The 26,700-nt window shown below is 33.5% G+C and overlaps 1 protein-coding gene across 2 annotated transcripts; it reads left to right on the top strand.

The window, feature by feature from the left end:
• Nucleotides 1–6,554: 6,554 nt before the first annotated feature.
• LOC125912332 (alpha-amylase 2B) lies at nt 6,555–23,094 on the top strand. 2 transcript variants are annotated; one of them, XM_049616697.1, is made up of 11 exons: nt 6,555–6,643; nt 14,075–14,288; nt 14,616–14,762; nt 15,559–15,756; nt 16,173–16,403; nt 17,178–17,311; nt 18,105–18,227; nt 18,330–18,429; nt 19,947–20,065; nt 20,168–20,293; nt 22,140–23,094. In XM_049616697.1, the coding sequence occupies exons 2-11, from the start codon at nt 14,121–14,123 to the stop codon at nt 22,327–22,329; spliced, it is 1,536 nt and encodes a 511-aa protein (XP_049472654.1). In that variant the 5' UTR covers nt 6,555–6,643; nt 14,075–14,120; the 3' UTR covers nt 22,330–23,094. The 2 variants fall into 2 exon arrangements, with proteins under 2 accessions (XP_049472654.1, XP_049472655.1); XM_049616698.1 differs by lacking the exon at nt 6,555–6,643 and adding an exon at nt 6,752–6,868.
• The last annotated feature ends 3,606 nt before the right edge of the window (nt 23,095–26,700 follow it).

Here is a 26,700-nt window from a genome sequence, read left to right as displayed (position 1 = left end):
GTGTTTAGTTTTGTAAGAAACTGCCAAATTGCCTCCCAAGGTGTTTGTACCATTTTGCATTTGCTCCAGCAATGAATGAGAATTCCTGTTGCTGCACATCCTTCTTCACAGTTGTTGTTGTAGGTGTTCTGGATTTTTGTCACTCTAATCAGTGTGTAATGATATCTTATTGTTTTAATATGCAATTCCCTAATGACATATGATATTGAGCATCTTTTCATATGCTTGCTTGCCATCTGTATATCTTCTTTGGTGTTTGTTTAGATATTTTGCTCATTCTTTAATTGCATTGTTCATTTTTTTGTTGATTTTTGAAAGTTCTTTGTATATTTTGTGTGATAATCCTCATCAGATATGTCTCATGTATATATTTTCTCCCAGTCTGTGGCTTTTCTTCTGATCCTCTTGACATAGAAGTTTTAAATTTTAATGAAATCAAGCTTATCAATTATTTCATCCATCCATTGTGCCTTTGGTGTTGTATCTAAAAAGTGATCATCAAATCCAAGACTATCTAGATTTTCTCCTATATTATCTTTTGGAAGTTTTATAGTATGCATTTTAAATGTATGTCTATAGTTAATTTTGAGTTAATTTTTGTAGAAGTATGTAAAGTCTGTGTCCAGAAACCCGCCCCTGCCCCCTTTATTGTTGAAAAGATGGTCTTTTGTCCATTGTATTGCCTTTACTATTTTGTTAAAGATCAGTTGACTATAGCTGTGGCTCTATTTTTAGGATCTTTATTCTGTTCCATTGATTTGTCTTTTTTTTCATTTTTATTTTTTTATTTTATTTTATTTTATTTTATTTTATTTTTTGCCAATACTGTTCTCCTGAATACTATAGATTCATAGTGTCTTAAAGTCAGGTAATGTCAATCTTCTGACTGTTGTTCTTAAATATTGTGTTTTTCTGTCTCTTTAATCTCCATATAAATGTTAGAATCTGTAGATATCCACAAAATAACTTGTTAGTATTTTTAGTGGGATTGTATTGAATCTATAAATCAAATTGGGAAGAACTAGTATCTTGACAATACTGAGTCTTTTTACCTATGGATATGGAATATCTCTTCATTTATGTAGTTCTTCCTTGATTTTGTTCATCAGAGTTTTGTAATTTTCTTCATATAGATATTGCATATATCTTGTTAGATTTTTACCTAAGTATTTCATTTTGGGGGGCTGCTAATAATAAGATATGAACAATATAGAAGACTAAGAGACAGAATGGATAGAATGAAAACTATCATATATTCACTTGTAGTCCAAAAGAAGCAAAATAAATAAATGGATTGTGGAGAGCATGGCTATATAAAGTATGCCTTTAGAATTTCCTAGATCTGGTAAGATACACACACACACACACACACACACACACACACACTTCCAAGAATACACGAAAAATTTTTTAAAACCCATATTTAGACATAACACAGAGAATATTTTTAAAGCAGAAAAATTTTTAAGAAGGAGAAAAAAAGGATTTCCTTCATGGAATATCAATTAGACTGACATCTGACTTCTCTATAGCATCAAAGGAAGCCAGATGTCTGTAGAATATACTCAAAGTAGTGAAAGAAAATAGCTTCTATAATTTTACCCGGAGAAAGTAGTTTTGAGGAATAAAGATAAAACAAAGACATTTTGGCTGACTAATACTCCATAACATTTATACATCACCTTCTCCATTCATTCATTGAGGGACTCTTAGCTCATTTCCATATTTTGGCTATTGTGAATAATGCTTACAGTAAACATAGGAGTACAGATATGTATCTTGGAAATCCTGGTTTTATTTCCTTTGGGCATATACCCAGAAATGGAATTGATGGGTCATATTGTAGATCTATTTTTAACTTTGAGAAAGCTCCATATTGTTTTCCACAGTGGTTGAATCAAGGGTACCCTTTTCTGCACATTTTTGCCAACACTTACTATCTTTTGCCTTCTTGATGATAACTATTCTAACAATTGTGAGGTAACATCTCATTGTGGTTTTGATTTACATTTCCATGTTGGTTCATGATTTTGACCATTTTTTTATGTGCCTGTTGACATTTTGGATGTCTTCTTTGGGAAAATATCTATTTAGTTATGCCCATTTTTAAATTAGATTGTTTTTTCATTAAACAAATGATGTCAGTTTTTATCTTTTAACGTTTTGAATATTTCATTACATTCTCACCTGCCCTATAGAGTTTCAGGTTAAAAGTCCACAGATAGTTTAATGGGAGTATTTTTGTAGACTGCTTTCTTTGATATCCCTGGCTGCCTTTAAGATTCTTTATAACTGATTTTTAACAGCTTTTAATAAAGTGTCTTGGACATGGTCTTTTTCCATTGAAATAATAGGGTATTCTAGCTTTGTGGACTTGTACATTCGGTTTCTTCCTCAGGTTTGGGCAGTTCTCAGCTATTTTATATCTATATCTATATCTATATCTATATCTATATATCTATATCTATCTATATATGATAAATGTATATATTTATTTATTTTTGAGAGAGAGAGATAAAGTTTTATTTATTTATTTTTGAGAGAGAGAGAGATAAAGCATGAGTCGGGGGGGGGTAGTTTGCAGAGAGTGAGGTAGAGAGAATGAACCCCAAGCAGGCTCCACACTTTCAGCGCAGAGCCCAATGCAGGGCTTGAATTCGTGAACCATGAGATCATTACCTGAACTGAAGTCAGAAGCTTAACCAGCTGAGCCACCCAGGTGCCCCTATTGTATTTTTAAATAACTCTTTGCCCCCTTCCCTTTCTCTTTTTCTGGTAAATTAATTATTCTATTTGCTTTTCTGATAGAATCTTATAGTACTCATAGGGTTTTTTCACTGTTTAAATGTTTATTTATTTTGAGAGAGCAAGAGACACAGTGCAAGGAAGGGATGGCAGAGAGAGGGAGACACAGAATCCAAAGCAGGCTCCAGGCTCTTATCTGTCACCACAGAATCTGACATGGGGCTCCAGCTTGTAAACCATGAGATCATGATCTGAGCTGAAGTCGGATGCTTAACCGACTAAGCCACCCAGGCACCCCTCTTTGCTTTTAATATAAAATCTTAATTTTCTCTCCCTTCTCACTGATTCATTTCTAAATTCCTGTCCTTCAAGTCACTTAGCCTTTCTTCCATTCTATCTGCCCTGTTATCTGTGCTTTTTTTTTAATATGAAATTTATTGTCAAATTAGTTTCCATACAACACCCAATGCTTATCCCAACAGGTGCCCTCCTCAATGCCCATCACCCACCTTCCCCTCCCTCCCACCCCTCATCAACCCTCAGTTTATTCTCAGTTTTCAAGAGTCTTTTATGGTTTGGCTCCCTCCCTCTCTGTTTTTTTCCTTCCCCTCCCCCATGGTCTTCTGTTAAGTTTTTTAATGCATTCTTCATTTCATTGTTTTACTTCTTCAGCTCTAGAATTTGTTTATTTTTACTTTTTTCACTTTATTTATTTTAGAGAGAGAGAGAACACAAGCTAGGGAGAGGGGCAGAGGGAGAGAGAAAGAGAATCTTAAGCAGGCTGTGTGTTCTGCATGGAGCCTGATGCGGGGCTCGATTCTGTGACCCTGGGATAATGACCTGAGCAGAAAGCAAGAGTCTACTGACTGAGCCACCCAGGTGCTTGTTTGGTTCTTTTTTTAAAATTTCAGTCTCTTTGGTAGGGAACTCCTTCTGTTCATTAATTTTATCCCCAGGTTCATTGAATTGCCTTTCTCAGTTTTCTTGTAGCTCACTGAATTTCTTCATAAAATTTATTTTGAATTCTTTAACAGTTGTGTCTCAATATTTTGTGCCTTTGAGTTCAGTATATGGAGAATTATCTTATTTCCATTATATAATATTATCTTGATTTTTCATTGTGCTTAACAATATATGCCTCTGATTTTACATTTGAAGCAGCAAACACTTTTCCTACTTAAGGATTTGTGTAATTTGGCTTGTTACAGTTCAACAGGTTAGCAGTTAGAAAATTTTCTTTTGTAGTCCAGAAGATGGCACTATACCTCAAGTTTTTGGTTTCTCCTGTGGGAGATGGCTGTTAGGATGAAGTGTGCAAAAAGAGCTGGCAGCAGATTTGGGAGAGATGTGGGTTTAGCACCTGGGACTTTGGGCGTGCCTACAGCCCATTAGGTGAATCTTAGTGTAGGGAACTTCAAAAGGTCCATGAGTGGATCTACAGCTGAAACCCTGAAGCATACAGAAGGAAATGAGTTCCTTAAACGCCATTTGATATTCCTTGTCTGCCTCCTTCCATTTCCCTTCCCTCCTCCAAGTCAGGGAGGTCATTCTTTAGAACTCTGGTGCTGCAGGAGAGAAACAAGCTCTCCAGCTGCAGCCCACGTGCAGCTGGGCAGTCTGTCACTTCTTGTGCTTTTCACATCCTCTGCCAGAGAGGTAACTCCTTCTGTTGCCAAAAGCCCAGAGTGTTGCACTGATGTCCTGGAGAGGGAGCCTGCCTCAGTGGGTTCCTCTCTTACCTCTGCCTCCAAACTCACCTCTGTACCAGTCTGATGGTGTGCCAGGCTCTCCTATCAGGCTGATGCTTCCATGTGTATCTGTCCAGTGGTATACCCTCCAGCTTCCCCTTATCTAATCAGGGCAATGTGGGTGGAGCAGGTTCACCAATTCTGCTGAATCCACAGTTCACTCTGAGATCTATCCACTTTCTCTCAGGTGCACAAGTAGATAGAAATTTCACAGGTGTCCTGTTGTAATGTACAGAGGCACTTTTATTCATGTATAGGTGACTAATTGTAATCAAAGAGGAGATGAAAGAGGAACGACTCATACCACCATGATGCTGACATCACATGTCAATTTTTTAAAATTGTTATTGGTTTAATATAAATGCTACTTGTCTTAATCCTAGGTCTTGTTTTTTATATCAATAAAATAATATTAGATTTAGATAAGTGGTTTCAAATTTAAGAAGAGAAAGATAAGAACAATATATTAATGGTAGATATTTTTGTAAAACTGAATTTCATGACTTTTGTCTGAAAATATATTTTTTATACAATTTCTTTTAAAATTCTATTGATTATTTAGAGCTCAAAATCTAGAAACCATTGGACTATTCCAGTAGTCTCTTTCAATATAAATATTCTCTGATCTTATTTATTTTTTCTTCCTACATCCCAAGAAAAATGAAACGGCATATAGAATGTCTTAGGAATCAAAGAGCTTACAGGAACTTAATGGTTGTATCAATCAGGATAGACTAGGTTATGCTGCAGTAACAAAAAGCTGAATACTCAGTAGCTTACAGTAGCCAAATTTATTTCTTGTGTTTATCTTAGATCAACAAGGGGACTCTTCATATGAGTCACTTTACAATCTGCCACTGAAACTTTATTTTAATACAGAGGCCCCAGAACAAAACATATTACTTCTGCTTGTATTTTATTGCCAAAGCAAATGACATGAAAATTCCCAAATTCAACAGGACAAGGTATATGTAACCTGCAGGAAGGAGCACTGAATATTTATGAATAGTAATACCTTCTGTGGGTATGAAATCAGGTGTAAAAACTGTAACAGAGAAAGATTAATTTTGTTTAGTGTGAAAATTTGAAAAACAGGAAATATGAGACTAATAACCCTTACTACTTTTGCAATTTTATAAACTTATTAATGTTAGCTAAACAGAAATTTCCAGATTCTAAAATGTCTTCACATAAAGTATTTTACTTGACTTTTATCACTTGACTCAGTGATGGGGACTGATAAGACTGAGTAATGGCTAAGAGCTCACTATGGAGTTAAACTGCTTGGTTTTGAATTTCAGTTGCAGTGTTTACGGAAATTTGACCATGGAATAGTTGTCTTACTTAATATTAGTGCTTCAGTTTCCTTTTTTAAAACTGGGTATAATCATAGTTCTAGCTTGCATTTAGGTTTGTGTAAGGAATCAAAGTGGTAATAGTAACATTCAATGCATATTGTTAGTTGGTTTTACTTATTTTTGTATTTTTATCATATTTATCAACAATACTATTATCCCCATTTTCCAACTAAGATCTAAATGCAATCTATAGGCTTCTCTTTTCCTTAAGGTTCACATAGTAGGTCGCAAAGCTCAGATGCAAAATTAGATTTTGGTTTAGAGACTTTGTTTACATCCTACTCACACTTTTTTGTATAATGTAACACAATCATTTTAATCTGTGTCTTTAAAGGTTATTTTATAAAAAAAAATTCATAGATTGATATAAATGATTTAGGAAATAAAAAGACTAATTGAGATTGGGAGATAATACTGAAAAAGAGAAAGGAAGACCAAAAGAGAAAGCAAACAACTGAAAAGGTACAGTGTAATTAGAAGTGTCAGGGAAGCAATTGAGCTGAGGGAAGACAGTTGGTTTTCGGAATTGGGAGTGATAGTAGCTAATCAAGTATCATTGTGGAGCTCACATTACACTTTTTTTCACAGATTTGGTTTGGAGAGTTGGAACAGCATTGTAAGAGCACCTATGGAGAAGAAGAGGATTATAGAAAATCTATAAAGCTTTAAATTCAGCATTTTTTTCCTCATTGAAGAGAAAGCAAAACAAGAACTATATGATTTTTGTTATTGTATGATTGAAAAGACTGACCTGTCTACTTGAGAGTTTGCTGATGTAAAGAAGTTGATGTGGTAAGTTATCTTAATGTTTTGTGAGTATTGTAGTCCCTACCCCCCGTTTTTTGTCTTGAAATAAGTGGTTTCTGTCATATGATTTGATACAGGTCAAAGTTTTACAAGCTATTTTAGGTTTGTTGACAACTCAAGTTTCAGTTTCCAGCAGCACAAAATGTACTGTTTCTGTTTGAAGTGTGTCTGAGTCTTGGCTGAAAACGTTTCTCTCATTTAAAGAATCTGGTAGGTAAACTTGATTATATTTGCCTTCTTTTCTCTAACTTCACAGGTGATTTATTATCCTGAGCTCAGGGTTCATTTTCCTGTTTTTCCTTTAAGTTTTTTGTTTTTGTTTTTCTTTTTGTTTTATGGAGGTAGGTAGCTCATAGGAGACAGGATACTGTTTTGAGAAAATTGTACATGATTCAGTGTAAAATTTAGAGGAATTAAGACTTTTTTTCAGTAAGAGAAACCACTAACTTGAACAACTACTGTATTGATAATACTAATGAAAGTTCTAGAATATTGAAAACTAGAAAAATAGAAAAAGAAAACACTTGGAGATAAATAAAAGTGACAAAATAACAAGCATAGATGTGACATTTAAGGTATTTCTGTTAAAATGTTTAATAATACTTTAAACAACTTACTCTAAAGATATTTATATAGATATGAAGTATCTAGGCTAATAACTACAAATGACAAGAGTAGATAACTTGTTTATTTTAGGTTAATGTTAATTTATTTACATGTTAAAAAATATATTAGTATATGCCTGAGATGAGAGGTTGTTTTGGAAAGGGGAAAAGAACATTATAAATAACTAATACTTATATAGGTAACTGACATTTATATAGGTAGAAAGGAAGCTATAGAAATAGATACTGGTTTTTTGACTATTACTTTTTGCTTAACATTTTAATAGAGCTCCTTTATGCTATTTAAGCCATGGTATGATTTAGGTAGACTTAAGCTAAATGACCAAATTTATGGTATTTCATGTGTTAAGAGAAGTCCTGAATTTTTTCTAGAGCCTTTCCCTTATGATGTCATTTATATTGTAGACATTAAATAAAATAACAAGTATCTTTTATATAATACTGATTGAGAAAAAAAAATACTTGAGAACATCAGAAACTAGAAAACTTATGGAGGCGTCTGAGTTAATAGATTTTTTTTTTCTTTTTAACATCGGATATGTTTTATTGGCACTTCAAATATAAATACTTCTTAAGGAGTATTGCTTTATTGGTAGGATATTATCAAATGTTCTAGCTCATATTTTTAAGGAACTCCCAAGACATCTCATATGACTTATTATAGTAACCCTTAAAACTTGAAAAGGAAATTTCTTCTTTTAAAGAAGAAATATGAGATGTGGGCAGCAGAGCATTGATATTAGTATTAATAACTGTGAATAGCTTCTCTGAGGGGAACAATTTTAGGAAATCTATAATGAGAAGTAGCCATAATAACTATCTCAAGTTCTTATTTTTTTAATTTGTTATTGATGTCAAAGATGTCAAGGATTTGTTTGCAGATTTTACTTCACAAGATATAAAAATATGCTTTAGTTGTTTTAATACTTATGGAGTTTATAGCTCTTTAGATTGAGAGGAAAATTAAGATTAAATGAGAAAATATAGGACAGTGACTGACACTTGATAAAGATTATTGTATGATTGTATATATCCACCTATGCTGGGGTGCTGGTAAAATTTCTTGAATTATGTCTGTATAATTTTAATATGTTATCCCTTATTTTAATAACATCTTAACATATGTGTGAAAAACACTTGTTATTAAAAGAACAGTTCAGAATTAACTAATGAGGCAGTGATGAGAAGTTATGTCAAAATCAATGTGTGTCTGCTAGAAGTTCTAAAGTGATTAAAACTAAAAGAGAGAAAAAGAAGAGTGGAAAAAAATAGGTAGAAAACATTGCCAGTTCCTTCTTATCACTATCTATTCTTTCGTGTGTTTGTGTGTGTGTGTGTGGGGGGGAGTGTGCAAATAGTTCTGAGAAATAGAAAGTATTATTAGAATTTGGCAAGAGTGGAATGGAAAGAGAGAATGTCCAAGTGATAATAACTAGAAGTAGAAAGAGAACATGAGTTTAGAGCAGTTTGAACAGTACCAGCAGTAAAAATAACAAAACAATAATAACATCACAGCAGCCAAATATATTGAGTTTTTATTGTATTCATGCACCAGGATAACAGCTTTATTGGTGTTAATTCACTTAATCATCATGACAGCTTTATGAGGTACATATTGCTTTTTCTAGTTCATAGATAAACTTAAAGAGATTATTTTCCACAGTCACACAGATGATAAATGACAGGGTCAGAATTTAAACTGTAGTTTGTCTAACTCCTAAGGTCATGTTCTTAACCATTACATTTTAACATTTGGAACCTTAAGTCATGTATAAAGTTCAAACCATGCTGCTCTTATCTAATTCCCGCCTCTTTATCACCATCAGCCCTATATCATCCACAGTCTCATCAGTCTTCTCTCCTATTCTTATTCTAATACTCATCTACATCCAGTTGGTCTCTTGTCCTCCTTGCAAATTTTCCTTCCTATTTGTTTTTGAAAGCCTTTCTCTGGTAATAAAAGTCCTTTCCCTATTATGAAGGCACCTCTTTATATGCTCCCTCCAATCTCCCTTATCATATACACTGCTGGGCTTTACCCGAACAAAGTTGTAAATTTGGACTCAACAGCTGTCTTGTCAACTCTCTTTGTCTACTCTCAAAGGTCCAGCTCTCCAGGCCTGATAATTCATCCATGTTCATTGACTTATATATACTAGTTGTTTATAGATGTTATCTATTCTGATTGGTCAGTGTCTGTGACCAAATCCAGTTGTTAAATATTTTGTATGCCATTTCTGAAACTATCATTGCTTTGTTGAAAGTTCCCAAATCTATCTGCTTCTTTCTTCATATCTAATACTTTTTTATACTTCAATCTCAGTATATCCCAGTATTAGTTCTTCAGTTTCCCTAACCAAGTCTGCTTCTAGATTGCTCAAGAATGGTAATTGCATTGTCATTCTTCGATTCATTAACCTTTAAATCAGAGTCCCCTTTGACTCTTCCTTTTCTTTATTTTCCTACATCCAGTTACTTACCATTTCATGTAGACTTGGTCTCCACCAAATCTATTTTATCTTTCCTTTCTGTATTAGTGAATTATTGCCGAATAACAATAATAATGTATTATGCCTCACAATTTTATGGGTTGGCTAGGTGGTTCTTCTGCTGCTTTTGTCCTGGAATAACCATTCGACTACAGTTAGTTGGTAGATCAACTCAGATGGTTGGAATGGGTAGAAACAATTAGATCTCTTCATGTGGTAATTTATCCTAGTTATCCAAACAACACAATGGTCTTAGATTTTTCAAGAGATCAAGATCCATTGGGTAAATGCTAGTCAAACTTCTGTTTGTGTCTTATTTGCTGACATCACACTGGGCAAAACGACTTATAAGCCAATTCCATAGCCTATGAAGGAAGAGACCCCAAATTGGATACAAGCAAGTGTCATTCACTGGGTGACACTGATTGTAACAATTTATTATACACTCAATTTCACTCCTACTGCTATCTTCAATTGTTTCTATCTCAGTTCTCTTTGCTTCCCAATCCATCTGATATACTGTAAAAGCTCTAATCATGTTACTGTTCTTTTTCAAAACAAACAAACAAACAAACAAACAAACAAATGAACAACACCCTTCTATATAGCTTCTTATAGCTTTAGGAAGAAATTCTACTTTCTCCTCCTTGACTTTAAGATATCTCAATATGACTCTCCTACCTTAATTCCTATGGCTCCCCTGCACCTTACTTAGTGTTCTACAAAACTATATTGGTTTCTTGATATTCTTCTTTCTCATTTCCTAAATTTGTTTTCATTTTTGTTTTTGTTTTTATTTATTTTTTTTAGTCAGAGCTATTTCACCTTCTCTGTTTTATTTAAAGGTTAAAGTCAAACCTGTTCTTTGAATTGACTGTATCTTCCTCTGTTCTTGTCCAGCACAAATTATTTTTTCTATCAATGAAATCATGAAACACTTTACTTGTATCTTTCTTAAAGTAGTAATCATATTCTTTATTTTATTATTGTTACTTATGTTTGTGTACAGATGTGTCCTTTCTCTGATTTAATATTATCTCTAGAATGGTACTACCCATTAGAAATTTAATGAAAACTACATATATAATTTAAAAATTTTTGATAGCCAAATATTAAAAGATGCCAAAAGAAATTGGGGAAATTAAGGTTAACAATAAATTTTATTTAACCTAATGCATCACAAAATATCATTTCAGCATATAAATGACATAAAATTATTAATTTTTTACATTAATTTTTCACACTATTTCTTCAAAATGTGGAGTATATTTTCTGTATATACTTATAGCACATTTCTGTACAGACTAATATTTTAAGTTATCAGTAGCCAAATGTTGTAGCTACCATGTTGAATATCACACCTCTAGAATACTATGAGGAATATTGGTATAATACAGAGAATGTTGATTTGTGGTAGGACCTATTAACAAATTCTGTCTTGTTATATACTGTCTGAGCCTGGACAGTTTACTTTTTATCTGGGCTATAGTTCCTTTATGTGTAAAAAGTTTTTTGCAAAGATTAAATTATATCACATAATTTCTGACAGTGTTTGTTTATTTTTAAAAATCATTGAAGACATAACCGAAGTTATGCCAATGCTTTGCACAGTGCCTAGAATTTAGAATCTTATGTTACAATTTGTTGATTACATAAGCCATTACTAGCTATTTGTTTTGCTAGTTTCTAGGAATTTAGATAGGAAGTCTACCTTTAAGAAGTTTTGTCCAGAATGATGGACACATAAGTACTTAATTATTTATAATATATTTACAATATAAATCAAATACAGCTTAATATTGTGATATATGTTAAAAAGCTATCATATAGATCAGTTATTAACTATGCCTGGGAATAACAGGATAGGCTTTAAAAGATGTTGCTTATGAAGTATACAAGGATGATGGAAGGTGATTATAGAAAGGAAAACACTTTGAAAATTACGGAGCAATGAAATTACTTGTGAAATATGAGGAAATTTTAGTTTTGCAATGGGTAAGCATTAGGGACTAAACGTTTGTGTCTCCCCCCCACCAACTTTACATATTGAAACCCTAGCTCCCCGTGGGTGGTATAAGGTTGTGGGGTCTTTGGGAAGTAATTAGGTTTAGATGAAGTCATGAGAGTGAGCCCCATGATGGCATTAGTGTCCTTGTAAGAAGAGAGACTAGAGCTATACTCTGTTCTCCATCATATAAAGATACAGGGAGAAGATGGCCATCTATGAACCTGGAAGGGGGCTCTCACCAGACACTGAACCTACTGACATTTTGATTTCAGGCTTCCTAGCCTCCAGAACTATGAGAAATAAATATTTGTTGATTATCACCCAGTCTGTGATAATCTTGTTATAGTAACTTGAACTGACTAAGAAAGTAGGACACATAGTGTTTACATGGTGAGTTGGAAGAAGGACCAAAGGAGAGCATTAGGGTTGCTAGAGAAATAATTATGGACCATAGTGCTCTATGTAACCCTTCCCCAAAGCTGGTACTTCCTTATTTTTCCTTATCTTAATGAATGGTATCATTACCAGATACCTAGTTCTTTAGTTTTTCTCTTTCCCTCATTCTTTAAAAAAAAAAAAAAAAATTTTTTTTTAATGCTTATTTATTTTGGAGAGACAGAGTCCAAGCAGGGGAGGGGCAGAGACAGAGAGAGACACAGAATCCTAAGCAGGCTCCAGGCTCTGAGCTGTTGGCACAGAGCCCAGCGTGGGGCTCAAACTCATGAACTGAGAGACCATGACCTGAGCCAGACTCATGAACTGAGAGATCATGACCTGAGCCAAAGTCGGCCGTTTAACCTGCTGAGCCACCCAGGCGCCCCTCTCTTTCCCTCATTCTTCAGCTCTAATCTATCCATAAACCTATTACCTCTCTGTCTATGAAATATATCCTGTCAATGCCCTTAGTCTAAGCCACTCACCTCTTTCCTAAACCACTAAAAAAGTCTAACAGATCTCCTTACCCCTACTCTTGTTTTCCTATAATCCAATTTCTTCAGAGTAACAAGAGTGATTTTCTTTTAAAGTACACCAGAGTTTCTTAGCTCCCTTTCTTACAGACACAATGCCTCTCTCTTTCATTATATTCTACAAGATCCTACATGATCTGGCCTAATTCTCAGACCTCATATCAGTTTGCCCTTCCCTTTATTACATATTGTTTAGCTACACTGACTTCTATTTATTTATTTATTTATTTATTTATTTATTTATTTATTTAATATTGCTTGAAGTTTTTCTTTCCTTGGGTTTTTTCTGTTGTACTTTCCTCTAGATTGCTCTTTCTCTGATCTTCAAATCACTGGGTGCTTCTAATCCTTCAAATACTAGCTGAAAATCATTTCCACAAAGAAATCTTTCCTGAATATTTAGTTTAAAATACCTTAATGGCAAAGTCACTTTCTATTTTATTACTATTAATTCATACTAGTTCTTATTGATATCTTCAATGTATCATCATCATCATTTAATCCTATATTTTCTTTCCACACTAGAATGTAACAAGAACAAGAATCCTATCTATCTTATTTATTACTGTATCCCAAATATCATCCACATGCTTAAACAAAAAACAATATTCAGTTAATGCTTGTTGGATTAAAGGATTAAGTGTTTTCCACCTGTACTATTATTCTCTTTCATAGGTTTTTACTTACGTTAAGAAGAAAATGAGGTGTGAATTTATTAATTTAGTGTCCTATCAGGTATGAAATATTTGGCTATAAGGGGAAAAAAACAAAACGCTCTGCTGCTACAGCCACTGCATTAAGCATATGATTTGATGGAGTGGGGAAAAGTGTCTCTATCTTTATTTCAACTTCCAAATAGTTTCTTAAATCTTAATGTAGAAAGTTAAATAACTAAAAATTAGGGTTGGTGGTATAAGAAAAGAACTGAATTAAATATCCTGTTTCTTTTTGAAATTGAAACATTATAATGTTTGCAAATAGATAGTTAAGGCAATGTTTTGATTATAAATTCAACTGGCTTTGATTGTGATTTTCCTTCTATTTGTGAAGGACTTCAGAAAGAAATCTAATTCTAATTAAATAATCCATGATTGAGGATTCTCTCTATATAAAATTCCAGTTGTTGAAAAAGGTTAATATTCCCTCAGTAAAGAAAGCATTAAGTTCTAAAAGGTCATTTAGATTGTTTGCCTGGTATATTGTTTACAGATATTCTTCACCTGTTAATATTATTATTATTGATAATTCTTTTCAGATCATGAACACTTTATGCTCTATGTATTTATTCATGTTAATATTTACCTAGTAAAATATTTTTCTTACAGGAAGATAAATAGTTGCTGCAAAGAACACTGACAACTTCAAAGCAAAATGAAGTTCTTTCTATTGCTTTCAGTCATTGGGTTCTGCTGGGCTCAGTATGCCCCAAATACCAAACCTGGACGGACATCTATTGTCCATCTGTTTGAGTGGCGCTGGGCTGACATTGCTCTTGAATGTGAGCGATACTTAGCTCCCAGAGGATTTGGAGGGGTTCAGGTGGGTATTATTCTTAGTATAAATTGCAAAGTTTGCTGTGCTTATAGTAAATGGTATTATGATCTGTATCTGTGAAGCTGGAAGATTTTACTGCACAAATAGGTACTCTAAAACGGTTTACTGAGGAAGAAAAAAATTTAGTATTATTGACAACTTTATGTTTTGTTTCTGATATAAACCTTCTTCAGGAGGACATTTCCAATGTGGTAGTTAAAAATGTAGCTGTATATGCAAAGATTCGGAAATAAGTTTAGATCATTGATTATGTTATAGAGTATCTGATGATATAAAGTAACCCATAATATGATACTTATTGTTTATTTGTAGATCTCTCCACCCAATGAAAATGTTGTGATTAATAGCCCTTTAAGACCTTGGTGGGAAAGATACCAACCAGTTAGCTACAAGTTATGCACAAGATCAGGAAATGAAAATGAATTCAAAGACATGGTGACTAGATGTAACAACGTTGGTGTAAGTGAATTAAAATTTCCTTTAAAAACATTATTTAGGAAAATTCTCTCTCTTGTCTCCTGTTCCTTATGAGCAGAATATTTTCCATAGTTTTTTATTTTATTTTATTTTACTTTACACTTAAGCTATAACTAAACTTGTTACTTGTTTAACTTTTGTAAATCTTTGTATATGTACCATTTGTCTACTAAAGAAAATTTCAATCAAAGTTTAAAGCCAAAATTATTTATAAAGCAAATATAACTGTACACATTTCTGGGGAATACTTTCTAGTTAGGAATTGGAAATTCCAGTTGCAATATTTGTTATAATTTTTATGTGGCTTGTATATGCACCTATAATTTCTGGGTCTTCTTCCCCATAGGTTTTTTGATGGTAAATAGTTATATTATGAGAGATTTACCTTCGTCTCTTTAGATGCTAAGTAGATAATAGAGGCTAGCTGCTTCTTTCTTAGGATGATGCATGGAAATTTCAAAAACCAATGTTCTCTCCTGTCTTTTATGATTCTGATCTGTCCCCCCAAAAGGCTATTTGCATTTTTTCATAGTTATGGTAGTTTTAGTTACCAGTTTGTCATTTATGTAAATATTTTACCAAGAGGGTAAAATGCAGATAGGTATTCAGTTCACATGGATTTCCCTTCACACTTAACTTTTGGTTTACTAGGAAGATAAGTTAAAAAATAACAGATACCAGTTTTGGAGTGTGATTAACATGCTGTAAACTTTAGTCGATAATACTATAGATTTCTACCTCTCTAAAGACAAACTGAAATAGAAACTTTGTTTTTCAGGTCCATATTTATGTGGATGCTGTAATTAATCATATGAGTGGGAATGGTGTGGGTGCAGGAACAAGCAGTACTTGTGGAAGTTACTTCAACCCTGGAAATAGAGATTTTCCAGCAGTCCCATTCTCTCATTGGGATTTTAATGATGGTAAATGTAGAACTGGAAGTGGAGACATTGAGAACTATAATGATCCTTATCAGGTAATTAAAGAAAAAAACCACAGTGATTGGAATAAAGAGCTATCCATGCCTTTAATTATCCACATGTAGCTTATTGATCTTCATTTTAAATACTGGTTTAGATTCCTTATGAAAATAAGGATTCCAAGTCTGACTCTTTAAAAATTAGAAACCCAAATCAGTATTTAAAATATTTTTCCCAATTAAATTTGTCCCAATAAAAAAAAAAAAAAACTCATCTGCTTTATTTCCTACAGACTCCATTTTTTCTAATACATCAAAGGTATGTCCATACTATAATGTCAGTATGTTCAGTTCCCAATGCAAAAAAGACACTATAGAAACACCTGTTAATGAATAAATGAATGAATAATCAAATGGATTGTCAGGTTAAGGTGGTGTTTTGTGTATCAATCACAAAATTTTTACCTCAATAGGTCAGAGATTGTCGTCTGGTGGGTCTTCTTGATCTTGCACTGGAGAAAGATTATGTGCGTTCTAAGATTGCTGAATATCTGAACCGCCTCATTGACATTGGTGTAGCAGGGTTCAGAATTGATGCTTCTAAGCACATGTGGCCTGGAGACATGAAGGCAATTTTGGATAAACTGCATAATCTAAGTACAAACTGGTTCCCCGAAGGAAGTAAACCCTTCATTTACCAGGAGGTACATCAGTACATATATGTATATGTATTTCATAGGTATATGAAAAAATATAATTTAATTAATTAGAAAATAAATGGTAGATTTAATTAAAGATACAATTTCTGTAGTTTAATGGCTGTATCATTTGTATAGAAGAGTGTTCTTTAACTTTCTTTCATTGGAACAGCATCTAACATCTAACTCTTTATCACAAGAGGTTTTATGGAAGTGCAGAGAATTCATTTAGGCTGCAAACATCTGTGTCATTTACGGTCTCCCCAGAGACCATTAGAAAAGACAGATAATAACATAGTTGCTATCTTGAGCCAGTCTGAGTTTAAATCTTGGCTATAGCACTAGTAGCTGTGTTCACTTAGGCAAGTTGATTAACCTCTGTATGCAACATTTTATTTTCAAGTGAAGAAAAGGGATGGTGATAATAGTTATGTCTTTGTCTTTGTCCAACAGTTAAATGAGTTAATATTTATTAACCACTTAGAAATGTTGTCATCCAGATATCAAGTGCTATATAAGTATGACCTATTGTTATCATTTATGTTCAATACTAAATTAGGTCAACATTCTCACAGGACAACAGATCACCTTGTATCATGTTATTTTTAATATTGTAGCATATAATTTAGCAAAAAAGCAAGAATCTTGATATAAAGAAAACCATTTTGGGTATTTCAAATAACATAACTAGTTTCAAGTCATTTTCTACATAATGTTAATCTTTGGTTAAAATTCTTTAAAGTTCTTATTAAAGTAATATTTTTCTTGTATTTCTACTAGGTAATTGATCTGGGTGGTGAGCCAATGAAAAGCAGTGAGTACTTTGGAAATGGCTGTGTGACAGAATTCAAGTATGGTGCAAAATTAGGCACAGTTCTGCGCAAGTGGGATGGAGAGAAGATGGCTTACTTAAAGTAAATGAAATACGATTTGTCTTTTAAATTATTTCACAGATGTATTAGTCTTATTATCCCAATCTGAGTTATCTTCTTTGGAACTTATTTAGAATTTTTAAGGATTCAATTACGAATAATAAGGGTTATAGTTTCCCAAATTCCAATGTATCATCTTTATTATTAAGAATGTCAATCATGAGGATATCTCAAAACCTCAAATATAACCTAGAGACTTTAATCTATGTCTTATATAACTCTACTATATTTGACTAGTGTTTGTATACAATATGTGAAGGCCATGCTATTATTAAAATGATTGTATCATTTATAAAGTACCTAAAATGTGGCTACATTATGGATTTTACATATATTATATCAATTAATTAATTTCAAATATTAGAATGTTTATATTATAACAATACAATATTAAAACCTGATTTTAACCCAGTTTTCCATTCTGTATGATGTGATATGGATGTTGATCCTTCTGAAGTCTCATCTAAATTATACTGAAACCTCTAAAAGGACTTTTTATAACAAAAATCTCATACCTGTAACATGAATATAATACAAGTAATCCATACATATATACATACATTGAATGTATAGTATATCTATATATATAGTATATCTATTTATCTATCTCTCTATATATTTATTTTTTTATTTTAAAAACACTCCTATAGAATAATCATTTAATTAGAGACAGAATTTCATTTGGGGATGCTATACCAAAAGAAATACACATTTAGGTTACCCTAAAACTATTGGAAAAGAATACATGTATTTTTGTGTATATGTGTTTTAATAGGAACTGGGGAGAAGGATGGGGTTTCATGCGTTCTGACAGAGCACTTGTCTTCGTGGACAATCATGACAATCAGCGAGGACATGGAGCTGGAGGAGCATCTATTCTAACATTCTGGGACTCCAGGTTGGAAATAAACCCCCCCCGCCCCTCCATTTTTTTACATTTGTTTTAATGACATTAAAAGTATTGTTTTCTTCTATGATGATATCATTTTGTAACCTTCAGACTGTACAAAATGGCAGTTGGATTTATGCTTGCTCATCCGTATGGATTTACACGAGTAATGTCAAGCTTCCGTTGGCCAAGACATTTTGAAAATGGAAAAGTAAGTTTTTGTGCTGTCCAATATATATTTTTCTCAAGAAAGGAAAGGCAGTTTTGTTTTAATTGTACATGACACTATTATATTTACTATTTATCAAGTATTTAAGTGTAAACCTGATGCAGGATGCTTTTAGCAATTCAATTAATATTATGGTCTCTGTTGCCAAAGAGTATTGTAGGCTATATCAGAAGTATGACAAACATCCCCTCCCCAAAGAAACACTTTAAAATAAGGATATAGTAAGTAAAATATGTACTTCTCATACGTACCTACTTCATAGAGTTGATATGAGGATTACAAGTTAACACTGGTAAAGAACTTAAAACAGTACCTGCCCATAGTATGATCAATATAAATATTTGTTAAATCCTTTTTTTTAAAAAGTTGTATGGAATGAAAAGAAGTTGTTCAGTTGAACTTTTGTTAAATAGGGAAAATATCTTATAAGTGGAAGGAAAATATATGTATTAAAGAAGGGAAATTTACAGACTATTTTGGAAAAGGTAAAGATGAGAAAAATATTTGGGGTAATATATGGGGTATTGAGTAGCAATTTGAAAAACGAACTGAGAAATATAATTATGAATGTATTGGGAAAGTTATTGGAATTTTTTTTTTAAACTGAAGATTTCAGATGCAGCATTGTACAGCAACTTCATACCTAAACTAAAAATCTTTTTCACGTCAAACCAGACTGATTTCTTCCATTTTTTTTCTCTATCTTTAAAATTACCAATCCGAAAATCACAAGATTAAAAATTTGATCAATTTAGTAAAGAATATTGTGATGTATTGACTAGCACATTTATCCAAAAGGAAGAATGAAAGAAATGAATATTTATTCAGCAATTATCATATTCAAGGAATTTTTCACATAATTATTTAATTAGGCACAGAGAAGGTATGTATGTTAACTAAGTTTTCTTTTTTTTTTAATGTTTATTTACTTATTTTGAGAGAAAGAGAGTATGAGCAGGGGAGGGGCAGAGAAAGAGGGAGACAGAATCCCAAGCTGGCTCTGCACTGTCCAGCACAGAGCCAGATGGGCTTGACCTTATAAACCATGAGATAATGACTTGAGCCAAAATCAAGAGTATAGTGCTCAACTGACTGAGACACCCAGTCACCCCAATGTTATCTAAGATTTTTTATCTAATAGTAATAGAATCTGTGTTTTAATTCTGCTGTCTCTGACACTAAAGTTCTTGTCATTTCAATGTCATTCACTTTTTTCCCAGAGCTTAGCCATAACAATTCCTTGGAAAGAAAGTGAAGAGGTAAAAAAAAAAAAAAAAAAAAAAAAATCTGACCTTTAATATATGGCACTAAGAGAATTAGCAATTGGGAAGAAAATGGTGAGGACCTGGTAAAGGGCTATAAAAATACTGAAGGAGTTAGTATTACTAAATGAAGATGCTGTAGACACAAGTAAGACAGATTGGGTTTTGTGTAATAAAGAAGAAAGAAACAAATACATGAAATGTTAAAAAATCTAAGCTTTTTTTCCTTTAATTAAGGATGTTAATGATTGGATTGGGCCACCGAATAATAATGGAGTAATTAAAGAAGTTACTATTAATCCAGACACCACTTGTGGCAATGATTGGGTCTGTGAACATCGGTGGCGTCAAATAAGGTATCTTATTTAGAGAAGACCTCTAATATTAAACATTCTTAAAATTTTATTTTAAACTGTTAAATGTATTCATCAGCATTTTATGTGGTATTTTATCTTTAGGAACATGGTTATGTTCCGTAATGTAGTTGATGGCCAACCTTTTACAAACTGGTGGGATAATGGTAGCAATCAAGTAGCTTTTGGAAGAGGAAACAGAGGATTTATTGTTTTTAACAATGATGACTGGTAAGTAGATAGATATCAATTAGAAGTAACATTTTAAATAACATTTATACTAGTTTCTTGGTTTACTACTTTCTCTTATTACACATTTACTTTTTTTATATCTGAAAAAATTCTTTAGTCAGCAGATTAAGAAAACACAGGAATCTGAAAAGAACCAGAAGAAAAATGATGGCTCTTATTCTTCTGATCTCTTCCTTATTAGGACTTTCTGTTCTAAGTGGAATTATTCTATGTGCACCCTTGCATATCATGTGCAGATATTCTGCACATGTATGTTTCCACACATATACCCCACACAAAATACACAGAGTAGTTGATATAAAGGTTGTGAAATCACTAAAAGAACATGTCATAGCCCCTTTCCTCTTTCCTCCCCTTTTTTAAATAATGGAAAAATATTGCTTCAGTATCTTTTTTTAGCTCTTTTTTTCAAGTACTCTTTTATCTAATTTTTGGTCTTCTTTTTTTCATTTCCTTGTCTCTCTCTGACAAATAATATGTTTTTTAAAGCATATGTATAAAGAGCATGTATCTTATGGTCCGTCAGTGACCCGCCTCAGGAGATTTTTGAGTTTTAACTCTGAGACTTCTTATTGGCTTTCATTGGTCATACTTATATCCTCTGCCTCTAGTATATTGATTCCCTAATATATAGAACTATAGCTTAGAAGACATCTTTTAAGCAATTGAAATGTCTCAGTCCAAGGCCAACTTTCACTCATGCTTAGCTCATTCTAGCTTAAATTATATTTTGCTGACAAAAAAATAAATTGAATATATCTCTTTCTTACCAAAAGAAGCCATGGCTAGTCCTTTCATTTCTATCTTTTCTGGATGGGAGAAGCAAAATAAATTTATGAGACCTCTTTTTTTTTTAATGTTTATTTTTGAGACAGAGAGAGAGAGAGAGAGAGCACATGTGAATGGGATGAAGGACAAAGAGAGAGAAGACAGCCAAATAGGCTCCACTCTGTCAGTGAGGAGCTGGACTTGTGGCTTAATCTTACAAACAGTGAGATCACGACCTGAGCTAAAGTCAAGAGTCTTTTATGACGTAAGCCAAAATCAAGATTCACTTAACAGGCTAAGCCACTCAGGTGCCCCATAAATTTATGAGACAGCTTTATATTTAAAACCATATACTTCACAAAATCCAAGATTATTTTTATCTCCAGCCCAAATTCATTTTAGCCTCTTGTGAAAAATAGTTTTGAAGAAATAATCAAATTTAAATTTTTGAAAGTAATTAGTATTTTCTTAAGTTTAGATGAGAACAAATTTAAAAGATTTGTGTTAACCACAAGAATTGCTTTTATCGAAGGGTGATAATTCACTCAAATCTTCACTGATATTCCTCAACTTTAATTTTGTGGTAATATTCACTATTGACTAGGGAATTAGTAAATCTTCTGTAAGATTACTTTTAGTCCTGGAAAACTGTTCACATATACTGGAGAGGTTTTTGTATTTGGATTTTCTTCTCACTGAGACTTTGCTTAGAGTTCTACAGCACAAAGTTAACCTTTTAGAGATAGTCTGAATTCTTGGGGCGCCTGGGTGGCGCAGTCGGTTAAGCGTCCGACTTCAGCCAGGTCACGATCTCGCGGTCCGTGAGTTCGAGCCCCGCGTCAGGCTCTGGGCTGATGGCTCGGAGCCTGGAGCCTGTTTCCGATTCTGTGTCTCCCTCCCTCTCTGCCCCTCCCCCGTTCATGCTCTGTCTCTCTCTGTCCCAAAAATAAATAAAAAACGTTGAAAAAAAAAATTAAAAAAAAAAAAAAAGAGATAGTCTGAATTCTTGCTTTTCATTCTGTTGAATTCAAGTTAAATCTTAAATTTTATTTTGCAGGCCATTATCTTTAACTTTGCAAACTGGTCTTCCTGCTGGCACATATTGTGATGTTATTTCTGGAGATAAAATTGATGACAATTGTACAGGAATTAAAATTTATGTTTCTGGGGATGGCAATGCTCATTTTTCTGTTAGTAACTCTGCTGAAGATCCATTTATTGCAATTCATGCTGAATCTAAATTATAAAATTTGAAGCAAATACACATAATCAGAGAAAAAACCAAGTGTATTTCTTTGTGTATGTGTGTGTGTGTGCGCGTTTGTATTCTTATAATTCATTAATTTTTGGTAAAAGCTATAAGTAACCAACTTGAAAAACTCAGAAAAGCATACAAATCGTATATAATTATAAGGTAGCCACAATCAACATCATGTTATATTTTAGAAGACTTATGATGACTTATTTGTCAAAAGAATTTCTAAGAATTCAGAGAGGCATCTGGATAAATATGTTTGTTGCCATTAACACCATTTGCCCAGTATGTATTTCTGTATTTCTTCCATCAAGTATTTCTAAGAATTAGTTAGGGATAGTTGATTTAATGATGATTCCCATACAGAATTAGAACACTTGAATGGTTTTAACAGTATGAAAGCCCTTTTACAGTTAATAAGTTAAAAACTTAAATTATGCAAGGTATCATTCTTAATTATATGGAGCTCCCAGGAATATTCTTTCTGTATTTTTTTCTCTTTTTCTTTGTAATGTCTTTAACTTGATGTTTTTGTGTGTGTGTTTTCTTTCATCTCCTAACCCCCAGTATGAGTTTATTTATTTATTTAGGACTTTCATTACACCATATGCTCTGGATGTTTTTCCTGATCCTCTAGCTATTCATTTTCCTTCACCTTGACTTTAAATGTGTAATTTGGTAAGGATCTCATCTGGGTCTTATAACTCTCAGTTGTTTTCCTTATGCTTGAGTGATAAAATAAAACCATAATTGTGAATCTGTCTCTTCTTTTTACCTGTAAATTTATCTGTACTTGCCCCTGTTATTTTCTTTTTCCTGCCTGTCATAATGAAGAAAGTGTACTTCATTCTACCAAAGGCCATTCTTCTCACTTGTGTTAATAATACCATTTCCTTTTTTATCTTGTGGGGAAATTTGTTTCTTTCATTATTCTTTCTCTTCTGATTTAGTAATATTTCCCTTTCTGCTTAGATTACTCCCCTCAGGTTACATGTCTTCCAACTAACAAATCAATGACTCCCTCCCCAGTTCTTCCCAAATTAAATTAATTCCTGGTTAACCCTGATTTGTTAGGTCATAAATGTCATTGAATTTCAATAGAAGCAAAAAAGTATGTGACAAAATTCAACATCTTTTTATGATAAAATCTCTCAATAATTAGGTATAGAAGGAATGCACCACAGCATTATAAAAGCCATATATGACAAGCCTACAGCAAACATCATGCTCAATCGTGAAAAGCTGAAAGCTTTTCCTCTAAAATCTGGAACAAGAAAAGGATGTGTCATAGACTATGGGTCTAAAGTTCTTTCTTGTCTAGCAAGACAAGAGAATGAAAACCGAGAGATGGCTAATGTCTGGGAAAAGACAACAGCCCTGAATAAGGGTCCTTGCCCTGTATTTACTAAGATCAGAAAGCTTACAAACATGATGGGCATGCACAAAGAAACAAAAAAAACTGGGAACATTAACTTGGGGATGTGAGGGAAAAGGGGGGTTTTGAAGGTATACGGTGTTTAGGATTTGGGTCAATATAAAACAAAATCCTGGCGCCAGGCAGATGGGCAGATGGGCAGTTGTTAACGGCAGGCAGGAGGCCCCATGTCTGTGTATCGTAGCTAGCCTAGGGGATAAGGAAGATAGGGGGAATAACCTCACAGTTAACAAGGCACCTTTTCTTTTGTTAATCATTTCTGCTCCGAGCTGCTTCCCCTGCAGCACAGCAGTCTATAGGGCAACTTACCTGTTTACCTAACTTGGTCCTTTCCTCCTGTGAAAGCAGCTTTTTGCTATAGTACTAAATTGAGGGGCTCTTCTTCCCTGAACGTCTAATCTCGCTTACCTCATATACCTTTGTATTGGGTGCCTTTGCACGCTTCTGGGGCCCTTGCCCCTCCTTCTCTATTCTGGGTGCTCTGCACCCTGTCTCTGTTCTGGCATGCCTTTGCACCTCCCTATTTTTGGTGCCTTTAGCCTCCTTATTCCTGGGGTGCCAATCTTGCTTACCCAAACTCCGGTGTGAGCATCCTATGGCTTTGTACTTCTTTATGCCTTGTTAACCCATTGATGTAAGCCCAGGGAATTTCTAAGCTTATTCCCCACAAGGATGCCCATTCTTACCACTTCTATTCAACATACTACTAGAAGTACTAGCCAGAGAAATAAGGCAAGACAGAAAAATAAAAGGCTTCCAAATCAGAAAATAAGTAAATTGTCTCTGTTTGCAAATGACATAATCTTATATATGGAAACTCCTGAAGACTTCACCAAAAAAACTGTTAGAACTAATAAATTTAATAAGTTGCAAGATACAAATTAGGCATGCAAATATCAGTTGCATTTCAATACACTAACATGAACTTTCAAAAAGAAAAATTAAGAAAGCAATCTCATTTGTAATAGCCTGGAAAACAATGAAATCCTTAGGAATAAACTTAACCAAGTAGGTGGAAGAATTCTATATGCTGAAAACTATAAGACATTAAAGAAAGAAATTGAAGAAGACACAAATAAATGGAAAGATATCCTGTGTTCTTGGTTTGGAAAAATTAGTGTTAAATGTCCATACTAGCTGGGCACCTGGATGGCTTAGTTGCTTAAGTGTCGTCTCTTGATTTTGGCTCTCACAGTTTGTGAGATTGAGCTCTGCATCAGGCTTTGTGCTGATAGTGTGGAGCCTGCTTGGTATTCTCTCTGTGTCTCTCTGCTTCTCCCTTGCTTGCACTCTTGTTCTCTCAACATAAATAAATGAACATCTAAAAAAATGTCCATACTACTCAAAGTGGTCAATTGATTCAATAAGATTCCCATCAAAATTCCAATGGCATTTTTTCAAGAAATAGAAAAAAAAAACCCTAAAATTCATATGTTTTCAAGATCTTTAAGTTATAAGAGCAGTCAATTTTTTTGTTAGCTATGCCCCTGTTATATCAACCTAGTATTCCTTTTTAAAGTTTTATTTAAAATTTATTTATTTATTTTGAGAGAGAGAGAGCAAGTGAGAGCAGGGGAAGGGCAGAAAGAGAGGGTGAGAGAGAGAATCCCAAGCAGGCTCTGTACTGTTAGTGCAGAGCCTAATACAGGGCTTGAACTCAAAAGCTGTGAGATCATGACCTCAGCCAAAATCAAGAGTCAGACGCTTTTTTTTTTTTTTTTTTTCCAACGTTTTTTATTTATTTTTGGGACAGAGAGAGACAGAGCATGAACGGGGGAGGGGCAGAGAGAGAGGGAGACACAGAATCGGAAACAGGCTCCAGGCTCCGAGCCATCAGCCCAGAGCCTGACGCGGGGCTCGAACTCACAGACCACGAGATAGTGACCTGGCTGAAGTCGGACGCTTAACCGACTGCGCCACCCAGGCGCCCCAAGAGTCAGACGCTTAATCTACTGAGGCACCCAGAAGTCTCCAACCTAATTTCTTGACACAGGGAAAATGATGCCACACTGATCAGGATATAATACATTTGAAATCCACTTATGTTATGTACTTAGTGATTTCTCATACCAAGAAAATTGTTAACAGTTTCTTCCTTTAGATGTTTCATTTTATGTATTGAGGCAATTCTTCATGTGAACATTGAGTTATTTCTCTTTTCATGGAAGGGAAAATAACTATGTTGAAAAATTATTTTTCACGGTTAGCCTTTCACTTCCACGTTAAAAGTGAACCACTAAACATCATCACAGAATATGATTACAAAGAATGATTGAGAAAAGATCAGTGACTTTCCAGAGTAATGTCAACATTATTATTATTAGTATCATTATTATTATCATTAAACTTCCAAATAAAGTATATCTAGATGCTAGACCAATACATGATAAGAGCTTCCAAAAAGACACTTACGTTCAATAAACCAGATCTCTAAAGAGATCACTTTCTGTGATGTAAGAGATAAATGAGACAGGTTTTGCAAATGATAGTAAAATATCTGAGTATTTAAATCAAAGTTTTTGAACATTTGTATTTTATTCTTATGGATATGTTAAAATAAATTCTTTCTTCCAATTTGGAAGTGAGTGGAAAAAAATTTCAGGGGTTTAACTCAGGGCTAGTTTTATTGAGTGAATCTCAATTTTTCTCTTGTTTTTTTTTTTATAAGTTTCTAAAAAAAAGTAAATATAAAGCAGAAAAATCTAGATATATCAGATGTAGCTTATAGTTTGTTGCAGAAAATCCTAAGGTTTTAGAAGAAATCATCTAAGAACTCCAATAAAAACAGTGCTTAACAAAAACAGAAGGGTAAGTGATATATTAAAAGACTTTTAAAGGTCTCTCCCAAGAAATGGAACAGATGAGCAAATACACAGTCTGCTTGTTTTTTGGTTTTTTTTTTTTTTTTTTTTTTTTTTTTTTTTTTTT

This window comes from Panthera uncia, assembly GCF_023721935.1.
Source record: "Panthera uncia isolate 11264 chromosome C1 unlocalized genomic scaffold, Puncia_PCG_1.0 HiC_scaffold_4, whole genome shotgun sequence".
NCBI lineage: Eukaryota > Metazoa > Chordata > Mammalia > Carnivora > Felidae > Panthera > Panthera uncia.
Note: the sequence above shows the minus strand (reverse complement) of the source record. Positions and strands in the feature narration are given on the sequence as shown.